Consider the following 15,119-nt stretch of genomic DNA (forward strand, 5'->3'; position numbering starts at 1 on the left):
TCAGTTGAAGTTTGCAAAAGCAGCATGTGCTATTGCAAAAGCAAATTCTCACTTGCTAATCAGGATTAGGAGAAATGCCTGAGTTGTTTCATTGTTGGGACCTATCAGCAGCACCTGTGCTTCATCAGCAAAATCAAAGTTTACTGTTATCTAAGACAAAAACGTTGGGGGGGCAGGTGGTCCTTGAGGCAATAATATCAAATCCCCCTTTGTTTCCTGGAGAATGATTGCAGTGAAATACTTTGCTTATGTTTCCATTCTTTAGACCATCTGTTTCAAATTAAACCCTTCTGGCAGGATACATCATCATTTATTAGAGCGTTACATTAGATAATGCAGTGTTAGTATGGCTGTTACAAACCCTTAGTTTCATGACTGTGACTTCAGGGACAGAATTGAAGTGTTTACTTAATGAAAGGGCCAGAGACTAATAAAACTGGTTTTCCAGTTCAGAAATGACTTTTTTTATAGGTCTTTCACAATTACATTTCTGGTGTGTCTTGATGCACATCTGAATGTGTTTGGTAAAGTGAAAACTTCTGGTTTTAGATGACTGAAAGCAAAGGTACTGAGAAGGACTTGTCAGTGACAAACTGTGAGACACCTAAGGCTGGAAACACAATCCCTGCCCATGATGGGGTGACAGGCATTTCCAGAAATCTCCAATGCCCTGTAGCATTCAAGGCACACCCCATGTGATTCTAGAGCACACAAAGATCTGGCAGGTTACACCGCCACATCTGAGTGAATTTTCTACACTTTTATTCTTGTCCTCTGTAGAAACTGTTTTTTTTTTTTTTTTATGCTTTCTGTCAGAGGTAATCTTCACATGCCAATAGACAGAAGACAGGCCTTGGTCCTGTCTTGGCCTGTTGCTGTCTCAGCCATCTGGGGACAGTTTAAGAAGTACAAGACCTTGCAAAGAGACTTTTTTTTTTTCATTTCTCAGTCCCAGTGTACTAAAGAGGCTCACTCACCCCTTACTAATGGAGTAGGGAAAGCGATTCAGTCCCAGGAAACAAGAGCAGGTCCTTAAAGGTGTATTTGAGATACTTCAGTTTAACAGTGATGCCTACTGTTACTAAAAAAAATTCTTTCAATCTACTTCAATTAGAAAGATGGTGACTGTGAGAGGAAAATTAAGAAATAGATTAATCATTCATAATATAAAGATTTTGTATACTTTATATAAGGCTTTCAAATATGCTTATAGAGAATGTGCCTAGGGAAGAGGACAAGTCTTTCATCTCAACTAAGCTTCTCATTTTTTTTCTGGTTAAAAGAAATGTGAAGAATCCTCTAGTAGATGATTCACACCACCTAGATTAAATTCAAGATCTGAATCACTGCTATAATATATATATATGTAGAGTTTCTTTCATGCCACAATCTCCAAAAATTTTATGCTGTATTTAACCAGCACAGTATTTGTCCTGGTTACCCTTCAGCAATGCAGTCAGACACAGTCAGGGAGCCAACATCTCCTTCAAAATCTTTTTTCCTTTAACTGATCAAATTGTACTAACCAAAGTTGCTTAAAACCAATATTCTCTCTTGCTCCATTAAAAAAAATATACATTAAATGAGCTTAAGTAGCATCATTTTATAACCCCAAAGTTTAGTGTTTTATTTAAATGTTGCAGAGTCTGAAGCAGGCCAGGATGACATCAATATTTCCTTCAAGAAGGCCAGCAGTAAATCCACAGTGTATGTCTGAATACATGTGGTTCAAATGACATAATGTTAACTTTTTTTCTCTCTCTGTTGCTCTTTCTAGAATAAATTTACTTTTTTTTTTTTTTTTTTTTTTTTTTTTTTTACATTGGGAAGGTGATACATGGTGAGTAAAAATTTTTGAGGTCCTGGAAGATGCTTTTAAAAACCACATTTTCCTTGTTTCAAATGTTCTTTTATTACTGTGTTTTGTCTTAAAAAAAAAAAAAAAAAAAAAAAAAAGCCTGAAAGTTCATAAACTTTGCTTGCCAGTTGTAGGCTAGAGAGCTGCCCTTGCTCTCCCTGAAGCTAGTGGTAAAACATCCAAACACTGACTCATCCCTGGGCTGATCCAAGTCCTATCCAGGGATGAGTTGTTTGTATTCCTGGTGAAGTTAACCCCAAGGGCTTCTGTGGGGCTGCTTTTGCCACAGGGTTTTCTGCCTGCCAAGGGAAAACCATTTGTTGGGCCCCACCTGTGCTGACCTTTCTGCCAACCTTTCACTGGCTTTCTGGCTTCTCTTTTCTTTGCTCTGATCACAGCACAGTTCAGAGGCTTCCCTAACCTTGGGCATCCTCCTTGAAGCTATCTGTGCTTCAAACCACAGAAATGGGATAAGCCCCTGGGAATCATCCCTGAGGATTGGACCTATGGCATCAGCAGCACAAGCATTTACTGTTTTCGCTAACAGAATAATTCCATTAGTGGGCATCAGCAGGTTGTTATCCTCTTACATGGATTTTCTGCTTACTGATGAAATACAACACAATAAAACTGGATTACAATAGCAGCAATATAAATACGTATAAAAAGAACAAAGAGGAAGAAACTGGGTAGTTATTGATGGAACACAGGACTGTATATTAAAGCTAGTGGTAACCTTCAACAAATTATTTTTGGAGATTTTTTTTTATCTAATTGAATTGCAAGTTTTAAAAAGTGGTAAACATAATCTAATTAAAAATAACATTTTTGGACATACTGAGGAAAATCTAAGGTAATCTCAAAAGACCTTTAAACCTAAGTTGTCTAAGTGTATTAGTAGCCCAAGCAAAAATAAACTGCAGAATGGAGCACAGGCACAGGAGATTCCTGATGGTGAAGTGCTAGTGCAGAAGAATGACAGCCAAAATGCAGCACTGAGGCAAACAATCAATATTATCCATTTTCATTTTCTAGCATAATGAGATTGCCCATATGTTCAGCAACACTTTTTTGTGCTGGGGAAACAATTTTGACTATTGCTTCACAACAGTCTGAAACTTTTCTGGTGGTGAGCAGAGCTCAGCCCTGGTGCATTTGGTGACACTGCTATGCACTCCAGAAACTTGCCTGTGCTTATTGCTGGGATTTTGACCTGAAATGCCATTACTTGTGCAAGCAACACACCTCAAATAGCACTGAAATTTCAAATGGAACCATATGATTTTAAAATTCAGTTCAAACTACTGAGAGATTTTCAGGAATTGGTTTATTTGTCCAATCCAGCTTCAGCCTGTCCCTGTCCCCAAGTGAGTGATGGTGTCTGGTGTAGGTCTTTCCTTCGTTTGTGAGATGCTGGAGTTCAAATGGGATTCAGGTTAGAGGGCAGGCTGGAGAGGAAGAGATAGGACACAAGTGGGAGCATTTAATGGAGAGTAAGTATTACTAGGGATAAAAGAGAAAAAGCATTATGGAAGAAAAGATTTAGAAAGCATTTGCATGACTTTGGGAGAGTGAGACCTGAGGAAAAGGGACTTTGCTACTTTAGGAGGAAATGGATGGGAGGTTTTTTTCTTGTGGGCTCTTGGTAAGAAAGAACATATGCAGTATAAACACACACACCTGCTTATATAATAAGATAAAATGAGGAGAAATAATAAAATTAACATTTTAAAGCTATATAAGAAGAACCAGAAAGCTGAGTATCTTAAATACAGAGAATGAGCAGGCAAGAAGGATAAAGCAGGGTGTGTAGCAGATTTTCATCAAGGTCTGCTTTATGTGACCCTGGGAGCCACAGTTGGTCTGTGAAATGCCCCAGAGCCAAAGGACCTGTGCTGCAGTCAGATGTGTCTCCTCTGCACCGTATGTGTGTGAGACAGAGACACGGAGTGGTGGGCAGGGGAAAGACACTCTGCTGGGAAAGCTGGAAGGTGGCTTAACTCTAAGAGAAAGAGCATTTTCTTTTGGGCAGGCACAGTGTCCTTGTACCTCTGCTGTCAGTGCCACAGGAGGCTGAGCCCAACTCCAGGGCTGGGGGAACACATTGCTGTGTGCTCAGCAGGGACAGGCTCTGGGCTCAGTGGCTCCAGATCACTCACAGTGCTTGAAATCTGGCAGCTGGAAACTGTCTGCCCAGCTGGCATGTTAGTGGAGTAACAGGAATAGTATTATAGAATTTGTGGTGTGGGGAATGTGGCTATGGAGCTGGAGCTTGAACAGGTGGACAGGGACAGGAGTGGTAAAAATGCAAAATTAAATAAGCAAAGGCTGGATAATGGAATCTGTAGAAGCTGCTGGCATCCCAAGGTCCACATTCAGCAGCAGTTCTGTCACCATTTGCAAACTACTGAATCTGACAGGTAGAAACCAGTGCTGAATTTGGGATGTCAGCTCAGAAAAAGGGGGCTCTGTTCTGATTCTCTCTCCCTGAGGCCTCTGTTGTGAGGTTAAGACAGCACCATTGGCAGTCTACAGGTAACTAACATTCCGGTGTGAGGTAATTAACATTGCAGTGTCTTTCTTCTGCACAAGGCAGTGTGTGGAGCTGTAAGGAGCTCTGGCTTCTGAAGGGAGTCTCCATGTGAAGAGGGGAGCAGAGTTCAGGCCAGAGGCACAAGAGGGACAGAATGCCCAGGCAGGTGCTGCCAGCTCGGCTCTGCTGAACCTACCTGGCTGGTAACCACTTTCATTTCCCAAAATTCAGCTTCCTGGTTTCCAGTGCCAGGGACCCAGTGCTGCCTATAAGAGATCAATTCCTGTGTGACAGAATCACAAAATCGCTGAGGATGGAAGGGACCTCTGGAGATGATCCAGTCCCACCCCCCGGCCAAAGCAGGGTCAGCGAGAGCAGGTGACACAGGAATGCATCCAGGTTTGGAATGGCTCCAGAGAAGGAGACCCCACACCTCCGTGGGCAGCCGCTCAGGGCTCTGCCACCCTCACCATAAAGTTCTTCCTCGTGTTGAGGCGAAACTTTTTGTATTTCAGCTTAAGGCCACTGATCCTTATCCCACCGCTGGGCACCAGTGAAAAAGAGTCTTCTCTTCAGACTAAGCAGGCCCAGCTCCCAGTCTGCCCTCATAAGAGACGCTCCAGACCCCTCATCATCTTTGCAGCCTCTGCCAGACCCTCTCCAGTAACTCCTGGTCTTTGTTGTACTGAGGAGCAGCTGGACACTGTGATAAGGCTCAGGGCTTATAATTAAATATGACGGACTTGGCACGGGTAAATGGTTGGACTCAGGTCTGTCCCACCCTGAAGAATTGGTCACCGTATATCAAAGCAGGCAGGGCTGGCGGGGATCCCCTGCCAGCCCCACGCGGTGACCGGGCTGGGGCGGGAGCCGGTTTGGGAGCGGCCAGGCAGGACCAGCCCCCGAGCCCGGCCTGCGGCGGGCGCAGCTCCGCGGGCACCGCGGCCGGGGGAGCGGGAGGGGCCGGGCCGGGTCCGTGAGGGGCTGTGAGGGTCGGTGGGGTCCGCGCAGCCCCCTGCTCCGCGTGCGCGGAGGAATCTTGCCCCGCCGCGCGCTCCGTCCGGGGCGGGGCGGGCGGCGCGGGGCGGGCTCGCCGGTGAGGGGCACGCGGCCGCCCCGCCATGTCGGTCCGCCGCGCCCTGGCGCTCGCCGCCTGCGGGCTGGCGGGCGGCTCCGTCCTCCTTTCCGCCGTCGTCGTGGGCAAGCAGCCGGCCCGCGGCAGCGGCGATAGCGAGCCGCGCCCGGCGGGCTCCGCCGTGCCCTCCGCCGCGCCGCCCGGCTTGCTGCTGCTGCCGCCCACCGCCTCCTGCCCGCCGACCGCCGGCTGGATCGAGAGACCCACCGGCAGCGGCAGCTACTGGGACAGCAACTGGGACAGGTGGGCGCGGCCGGGCTGCGGTGGCGGGGCCGCCTGCTCCCGGGCAGGTCGCGGCTGCGGTGAGGGGCCGGGGGCTCGGGCGGGCCAGGGCTCCTCGGGGAGCCGGGACTCGTTCCCCGGTGAAATTCCGTGTGGTGGCCTGCTCCGAGCAGAATCCTGCTGAAGTTCGTGAACACCCGTGGAACGCTGGAGCACCCGAGTGCTCCGAGAGATGTGCCGGCGCTGGGTTTTGTTCACACAGCTCCGAGACTTACCCTGTGCAGATCCCTTTATTCTGATGCTTTCAGCCTCAGGCTGAAATGTAAGCACTGGGCAGAAGTGTGTCTTTTTTTTTTTTTTTAGCCATTTCTCGATGTTGCTGTGTGTCTGGAGCAGGGTTTTCACTCGGCAGCAGCTCCGTGTGGGTGCCAAGCGCTCTCACGTGCTGGGCAGGCTCTGGGCCCGCTGCTCATCAGGCTGCCCGGGCTTCAATCCTTGTAAAGCCATTTCGGTTCTTCAGCACCGAAATACATTCACGCAAGGGTTGACTGCATTTTTTCTGAGTCTTTAATTAGAATGTGCATATATCTGCATGGAGCTTTGGCTCGTTTAGCTTCGGTCTGGTAGAATTATCTCCCAGGGGAGACTTGTGTCAGGCTCCAGTTTAATCATAGTAAATCCAAACCTAAGCACTAACAGATTTTTATTGTATAATGCATCGTTTTGATTTTTGAGAGGCTAGAGGATCAAGCGCTCATGTAAATAGGGCTATGTACACCCCGGTGATAAAAATAATACCTTTATTTAATAAGGTTACAGCTGGTTACACAATTATACTGAGGGAGGTACTAAAGCTGCTTGTTCAACAGCAGCTTCAGGCCTTCCTGATTCTGCTAAATGGTTGATTTTCATCAAAGATCCTAAAATACATTCAGACTCAAGTGTTTTTTTTTAAACCAATCCAGGAAGTAGAGGTTGTGCTGCCAGTTACAGAGCTGTCGTCATTGCCTGAACAAACATGGGCAGATACTTCCTAGCAGCTCAGGGTAGCAAGTCTCTATTTGTCACAGTGGGCAAACAGTGGCAGTGGAATGAATATATTCTCCCAGATCAATTTGTTTTCTGCTCTTTCTGGTCTGCCCGTTGGTGTGCTGTGGCTTAGGTTGTGCCTGCTTGAAATCTTAGTCTTGACTTCTGGATGTTGTTGGCAGAAGCACTTAACGTGCAAAGTTGTTAAATGTCCTATAAATACACAGAATATCTGAATTACTGCTCTTTGGGGGCAGGGAATGTTTAGAAAGTCAGGTCATGAGCAGATAACCAGATACTTAAATATTTTTAACAACCAATGGCTTTTCAAGTTGAAACAAGCAAATGCAAATACCAAACTTGTTATTGGTCTGATAGGGTATCACACTTGGAATGTTGGTCCCTGCCACTTGCACAGGAATTGTGCAACTCAGTTCTTGAAGATAGATCTAGTTTCATTCATGTGAAATACTTCATGGCAGACATCAGATGAGTTATTCCCCTTGCTGCTTTACAAATGTGCTTCAATTGATTTTAGAGATTTCTTTCCTATTGTATCTTGCCAGCAGTATAGTTTCCAGTGAATAAAAAGTGAAAGAGCAATAGAACTTCTTGTTACTAGGCTGTTGTTTCATTTTTAATGCCTTCCTGAACTTTAACAGCTTGAGGAATGTGTAGAGTCTCATTGTCTAATGGAAATCATGTGTTCAGTAAAGCAAAATGGAAGCAGGAGGGCCTTGCACAGCCAGTTTTGCTGTGAGAAATAGGTGTGGGAAGCAGCAATTTTCTGTGAACAAATGACTTTGCCTTAAACTGAATAAAAATTATTTTTCATTAATATAATCAAACAAGTTTAATAACAGAAGAAGTGAGGTGTGGTATGAATGAAATATGCTCTGAGGTGGAGTGACATAGAAAAGGTGGGGTGGAGGATCAGTGCAGAGGGGCCAGATTAACACGGGGAAGGTTTGGGCAGGGCTGGTGCTGGTGTGGGAGATCTGTAGCACTAAAGCTGTGACAGCAGAGAGAGGGGAAGATCCCCTTGTCCTCAGGAGGAACTGGGTCAGCTGTCTGGGTGATGTGCAGAGCAGGGTGCTCATGTGCACTGTGACAACATGAAGAAGAGAGATTAAAGTGGCATCAGGGGAGAGTGCTGAAAAAGATGAAAGGATAAATGAAACATTCCAGGCTAAAAGATAAAAACTTCTACTGGAGAGACCTGATGTGACCTAATTTAAGCAGAAAGTAATTCTCAGTGTGCAGCACTGCAGAAGGCTGGAGTCTTTCTAGGATGTTGTAGGGAAGGGGAGGGTGTGATTTTTTTAGTCATTTGATGTAAATGTGATTGATAAAGTGCAGATTTTGTAGGTGTTATCACAGGGCTTTTTAGATACGGAGCATTTTCTTTCTTTAATGGTCAGTCAGCACCTTTTCCTCTTTTCCTGAGTGTCCTTCCTGGTTAATTTTTCTTGTCAAAAATCTTACTGTTATACCCTACAAGTTTCTCTATTGCTCATTGCTTTTATTTCCCAAGAATTAATTCAGGTGGCTGGCACTAAGGGGCAAATTTACCTATGTCAAGTTATACCTTTTACACCCATTACATTAACTTTTTTTTTTCATGCAGGCATTTATTTTTATTTTTCACACAAAGATTTAAATCAGTTTCATGATACAAGTAGCTAAATTGTCAATTTTAGTTCTTCAGCTACGACTAGAATTAAGGCAAGACTATATAGCTGTAAAATTCCCCTGCCTCTTAGTCTCCCCTATCTAAAAATGACTCTTTGAATGTGTTTGTTTAGACGTGAACCACTGGCTCTTATCAACCTCAAAAAGAAGAATGAAGAAACAGGGGAAGAAGAACTTGCTGCTCGTTTAGATCACTGCAAAGCAAAAGCCACCAGGCACATCTTCCTGATCCGGCATTCCCAGTATAACTTGGATGGCAGGGCTGATAAAGACAGAACTCTGACCCCACTGGGTAGGTAGCACTAGCAGCATCATGCTTTGCATTTTGAGGGGATTATTTTTCACCTGATGAGTACAGGTCTAACTTAGCACTCTTCTGGGTCTTGCTGCCAAATCTACTTTCAGATCCAAACAGTAAGACGTGATTTAGAGTTGTAAAGAAACTTGTCAAAGGAAATTCCAAATTATCTTAAGGTTGTTTGAGCAGATTTTCTTGCCAGCTGATGTAATTTCTAAGGGCTGAGGCTTTTAAACTTCATCCACTGACACGGATTTTTCCTGTGTTTCTCTTAATTTAATCTGCTGATTTATTAAAAAGAGAACACCTCTGACTTGCAGCTGGAGTGTTTATAATTAAACCCATAGCACTTCTGCTGCTGTCACTGTTTCTGGGAGTACTGCTAATCACTTACATGAAATGGGGATAACCTTTGTGTTAATCTTAACTCACTGATCCTGTGACTAGGTCTCAAATGCTAATTAGTATTACTTTTAATAATGTATTTTAGAAGCAGTGAACACTTCCTTGATTATATATGTGCCAACACTGTTTTTAGAGAAGGAAAAATTACTACTGTGGACTTTTTTATTCCACCCACATCTCAATTACTGGTGTGCAAACAGGAGTGAAATGCTAATTGCAGGCCTCAAGTGCTGTCTTAAACTTGTAACACAGCATAATGTTAATCCTGTCTCATCCTGTGCATTAAGTAAGTGACTTAACCTGTCTGTTGTCTTTTCACCTGCCTGCCTGAAAGGTGGGATGAACATTCCTGAGGCTGCCCATGTGCTGTGAACTGTGCCAAGCTGCTGTTGCCTTCATGAACAACAACAGTGTCAGGCCTGAGGGGGTTGTTGGGGCTAGCAGGGATAGTGAGTACTTCAGTGAAAGTTGCTGAATATCAAGTTTTGGGGTTGGGATTTTTAATAATTGAAATAAACAATTTTTTTACAACTGATGGAAGTATGACTTGAAACTGTCCAACCAGTAAGCTTTGCCCAAGTAGTGGCTCTGATGAATTGTTTTCCAGTTGCTTTTTGAAAGGAAAAAAGCCTGACATTGATGTAGACCTTCTATGCCTCCTGGACAGCTCTCTTGGTAGTTTGCTGGGTTGCTAATGGGAGTGCCACCAATTTACATAATGAATGTGCTTTTTAAGGTCGAGAGCAGGCTGAACTGACTGGACGCAGGCTGGCAAGTTTGGGATTAAAATTTGATCAGATTATCCACTCCTCCATGACTAGAGCAACTGAAACAACTGAAATTATAAGCAAACATCTCCCAGGTAAGAGACTTCCCTTCATTTTTCATTGTCTTCTGATCCTTAGAACAGCTTCCAGTAGAATTCTAAGCTTGTCCTTAAAATTGAGATGTTATTTAGCCATATCCCAGCCCTGTTTGAATGTCTGTATTTATAAAGAAACCTACAGCTGTAATTCTGCTTGTTTCCAGTTTATTTTTTAAAGTTCAAATATACTTTCTCAAAGTATAACAGAGAGGAAAAACAGCTTACTGTTCTCTTCAGTTGGAGTAAGTAGTCTTGGCAAAACAGTTTTGTTGGAGAGATTCACATCACGACAGAAGTGTGTAGATTAAAATGGACTTTAGGATGGAGAGTAAGCCTTCCTCAGAGAAAGGCTGAAAAATGTATCGATTGTAGAATTTGGGCTGTTTGTCATGGCCTATGAACAACTCCTTTCTGAATGTGTATCTAATATTTCAGGAGTTAAAAAAATCAGTACTGATCTGCTGAGAGAGGGAGCACCTATAGAACCAGACCCTCCAGTCTCCCACTGGAAACCAGAAGCTGTGGTAATTTTTCTTTAAAGTTTTTTGGTTTTTTTGTTTTTTTTTTTTTTATGGTTTGGGATTTTTTTTCAGTATACTCTGTATGGACAGTAGCATTAACTTGCAGTGTCTGAGCTGATGTTTATTATCACAGCCCTTAGATAACTGCATTGTTCCCTCCTCCTCAGTAAGTGTGCAGAACAGTTAGAGCAGCCTGCAGTCCTTGGGCAGTAGTTGAGGCCAGGTGTGACCCCAGCAAGGGGCTCTTGCTCAGTGCTGCAGTGAGCTGTGTGTGACTGTCACCTCGGTGCCTCCAGCAGTATTACGAAGACGGAGCTCGAATCGAGGCTGCCTTTCGGAACTTCATCCACAGAGCTGATGCCAAGCAGGAGGAGGACAGCTACGAGATCTTCGTGTGCCACGCCAACGTCATCCGCTACATCGTCTGCAGGTACTGCTCCCCTGGCCTGGGAGCCTGCCTCCAGCAGGCCTGCCTTCTGCCACCACTGAGGGACTGTGTTCACTGCATTGCTTTTCAAGTGGGTGGAAATCGGTGCCTGCATTTTAAGCAGTTGTTTTTCCATCTTCATCAAGGTACATTTGAAAGTTAGAACTTTCATTCTAATTCTAAAGCAAAAATGGCTAAGTCAGTGAAACTTAACCTTTTTTGTACATCTGGGCAGTTACTTTAATTACTATAGGCTTCTGCTTCCATAAACCTGAGGGTAGTGCCTGTTGGAAAAGATTACACATAGATGCATTAGTGGATGCATCTCTTTGAGGTGACATGAATTTGACCTTACATATTTAAAGATTGATTCAGTTTTGGGAACTCTTTACTAATGGACATTATTGAGTGATGTTCAAGTTGCATTAGTGTATATTTGCAGTAACATCTAGTATTGGATCAAGGGGAGAGTAGATCTTTCCAATAACATCAAGGTTGTTCATAAAGGAGAAGACAGTTCTGGATCTTTGCCTCTCTCTGTATCCAGTCAGCTGAGTCTGTTTTATTCCTCTTTCCCATCAACAAAGCACTGTCTGTAAGATAATTTGTCGTGAGCAGGACAGATGTGATTAAACTTTAATCTGATCAATACCTACAGCAGTTTCAGTTAGCTTTATTTAGCTGAGCTAGGTAAATGCTGGCCTGTCTGCTCTGTGGGCTGCTTTAGAGCTTTTCAAAATTGCTGTACTTGAAATTATCGATCAGGTAAACAGAATATTTCTTCCTGTGCTAAAAAATACCATGTTTTTCCTGCCAAGGCTTTTCTGAAATATTTACATGCTTTTTCTCTTTGCTGTTACTTTCTTCTTCATTTTATTGTCTCTTCTGTGCCTTTGATTCCAGGCAATCTGATAGCACAGTTGAACACTATCCATGTAACATTTCCTTCAAATCTAGCTTGGCTGTAGCTGGTATTTAATTTCTTTAATTTCTGCAGGACTGTCATATGAGCCAAAACCAAGTTATTCCTCAGTATCAGGTGCAAAATCTGTTTGAGGCAACATGGTGTTTTTTGCAGCTGTTGAATACAATTGTTGGAGCTCCTGAGGCTGTTGAGTTAGAAAATTCAGAATGGCTGCAGACCACAGCTGTGATGCTGTGTTTCTGTGGAAGGCAGAAGGTACTTTTCCTTGTCCTTCCTGGGGAATGATGGAAGGTAGTTCTGGTGAATTTCTTCTCTAGGCACCTGCAGGCCACTGGAGGGAATCCTGTGTCGCTGCTTCTGCTGTGGAGGCGTGGCTGAAATGGAGTGTGACAGTCACTGCCACATCCACCTGCTCCCTGCTGAGGCAGCCCTTGGGGCTGAGCCAGCTCTGCCCTGTGCCACCTGCACAGGTGTTGTGGTGCTGGAGCCTGGGCCATGCCCTGCCCTGTTTGTGATGGGGCTGCTCAGCACTCCTGGCACTGCATTTGAGCTGTTGCCTTCTGTCCACTTGAACTAATCCTGTCAGCAGTAATCACACCCATCTGCTGGACCCTGCTTAGCCAAGTGCACTCTTGGCCCCAGTCCAGTTACCAATGCTGTGGTTTTTCTGGCACTGCCACAAGGAAAGGCTTTTCTCCAAGGCTGACTGGGGGCATTGCTATGCACTGCACAATGCCCACCAATTTTGATTTTCTGCCCTCCTTCCCCCCTTATCTGGGACACAAGGTGATGCAGTGAGGGCTGTTAAATGATTCATGTCTGTGTTTGTGTCTCCAGGGCACTGCAGTTCCCCCCAGAAGGCTGGCTGCGCCTGTCCCTCAACAACGGCAGCATCACTCACTTGGTGATACGTCCCAACGGCAGAGTGGCCCTGCGAACCCTGGGTGACACAGGCTTCATGCCTCCGGACAAAATCACACGCACCTGAGCGAGCCCATGGATGGATGGATGGATGGATGGATGGCTGTCCAGGAGCTGCCTCTAGCCTCTTTGCACTAGCACATTCTGCTACAGTACCACTAGGTTTTTGTTACATTGGGGTGTGATGCTGTCTTAAAATGTCCTTTAGCCCCATTCCTCCTTCATATTCATATCTGCCTTTCACTCCAGAAAAGAAGAAACCATTGTAAGCCTGAACATGTCCAGTACTTAAGTATTCCTCAAAACTCAAAGCTGAGCTGTGGAATACAGGTTGAATGTCTGCTCAGCAGTTGCAAGAGCACTGACTTTTCCCCACCCTGCTGTGAATTTCTCTAACCAAAGCTTGCTCCTGTGGGTATTTTTCTTGTGCAGGAAAGCGATTGGTGTGGGAACAGCCTTCTGTCACACTACGGCTAAAACAAAAGGTGAGCCAGCTTGTTCCAGCTCCTGCAGAAGTGACAAACAGGATATTCTGCTGTCTTAAGGACAAAGGGATAAAGCTTCAGTTTTTGTAAGCTGTTGAAGTGTGTATGTTGATGTTGTGTCATTGTCCCCCTCTGCCCCCAAAAAGCCCATGTAAATTGTGCCTGGAGGTTATGAGTGTAAAGGAAAGAGGGTAAAAAACTATTTGCCTCAGAGCTGTGGTGCTAGAACTAATTGCTGCTTATATCAAGTGTTCTACCATCCTCAGGATGTCCTTTAAGATGTTAAGAATATTTTTCAGTCTTGTAAAGCCTTTAACCAAAACATGGTCTGGAGAGGGCTGTAGGGATGAGATTTTAACAGTAAGATAGGAGGAAAGGAAAGCAGCAATCTTCTCAAAGTGCTTTCAGTTACTGACATATTTTTGAGTGCTCTTTCCCATTGATTTGTATTTGTTGATACCTTACTTTCAGAGTAGAACAATACCACCATGGAGTTCAGGGTAGTGATGCTGCAGGTTAGAGATCCTGCAGCACTGGAGCAAACCACTGTTGCCAGAATGGTGAGAAGGTGGCCATGGGACAGCTTGTTTTAGGGCAAGTGTACAGGACAGGGATCGGGCAGAATGCTCCAAGTGCCTCCTTCAAACAGCTCTGACATTGCTGGGCTTGTGGAAGGGGAAGGCTCAGAAGCATTCTGAAGCTTGCTGGGCACCTGAATCGATGTAGAAACTTGGTTCAGTTAATAGGTGGATGCTTGGGAAATTTGACTACATGCATTGTGTGCCTGGGGGAGAGAACACAGATTGCAGGACAGCAAGCAGAAGTAGGACAGCAGACATAACTAACTTGTTTGACAGATTCTCTGATCAGTTAGGATGTTGATGAGATGCTGGACTTCTGTCAGAGCTGCATGAAGCATAATCAGGGCACACAACCTCCAGAGAAGAGAATTTAAAGGCTGGATAATGAACTGCTACTACATCAGGATACCTTCAAGGAACAGGGACTGGTAGGGAACAAACTGATTGTTGTGTAGTGTAAGGTGTATGCAGAGCAAGAGGAGCCCATCATGATGTATCTCTCATTGATGCAATGAGAATAATTTATCAGTTTTTGTCTATTAACTTTTTAAAAGTTTTGAATAAAATACTTGGTCTGTCTTTCTTTCTTTACTGTCTCTTCAGCTGAATAGCTGCATGGGCAGCTGTAGCAAGTGTGGCTGGAGCTCTGCAGGGATGCTGGTGCAGGACCACGCTGCTCAGGGCAACAGCTCTTTCACCAACCATCTGAAATGTAAATCTGAGGTGGGAGGCAGAGCAGTGAACTGTCATCAGCCACAGAGCTGCCCAAGGGGGAACTGCTGTAGCCTAAGCACAGCTATTTGCAGGATTGTGTCACCACCACGAGGAACAGGAGCAGCAGCACCTGTAAGATGAAAATTCTGTGATTTTTATTTTTGTGTGTGTGCACATGCACCCTCTCACACAACTCTCCCTCCCACTGACACTCCCTGTGTCAGTGAAGAAGCTCTTGGTGGGCAACCAGACACCACAACACCTCTCTGCACAGGTACAGAAATGAACAATAGTTCTGGTGATGGTTAAAGTGGAGTTGAAAAGTGTGAAGTTTTAAATTATATTTTTTTTACCCTGGTCTGAGTTCCTGTTTCTTCAACAGTGTAAGACTCTTGTCTGAAGCCTTTGGTGGTATAGTCCATTGTCACTGTTCACACACACAGAAGCTGCAGGTATTGTATGAGCAAGGCTTGGACAAACCAGTGAGCTGCCCTGCCATGCCCAGCTC

General features: G+C 44.6%; 1 protein-coding gene across 2 annotated transcripts; it reads left to right on the forward strand.

The window, feature by feature from the left end:
* Window positions 1-5,452: 5,452 nt before the first annotated feature.
* On the forward strand, window positions 5,453-14,480 carry PGAM5 (PGAM family member 5, mitochondrial serine/threonine protein phosphatase). Of its 2 annotated transcripts, none has more exons than XM_079322309.1 (6): window positions 5,453-5,769; window positions 8,583-8,761; window positions 9,909-10,034; window positions 10,473-10,561; window positions 10,855-10,988; window positions 12,748-14,480. In XM_079322309.1, exons 1-6 carry the CDS (start codon window positions 5,513-5,515, stop codon window positions 12,896-12,898), a joined length of 936 nt encoding a protein of 311 aa, XP_079178435.1. In that variant the 5' UTR covers window positions 5,453-5,512; the 3' UTR covers window positions 12,899-14,480. The 2 variants fall into 2 exon arrangements, with proteins under 2 accessions (XP_079178435.1, XP_079178436.1); XM_079322310.1 differs by having other exon boundaries at window positions 10,858-10,988.
* Window positions 14,481-15,119: the final 639 nt, after the last annotated feature.

Source organism: Erithacus rubecula (genome assembly GCF_903797595.1).
Source record: "Erithacus rubecula genome assembly, chromosome: 19".
Classification (NCBI taxonomy): domain Eukaryota; kingdom Metazoa; phylum Chordata; class Aves; order Passeriformes; family Muscicapidae; genus Erithacus; species Erithacus rubecula.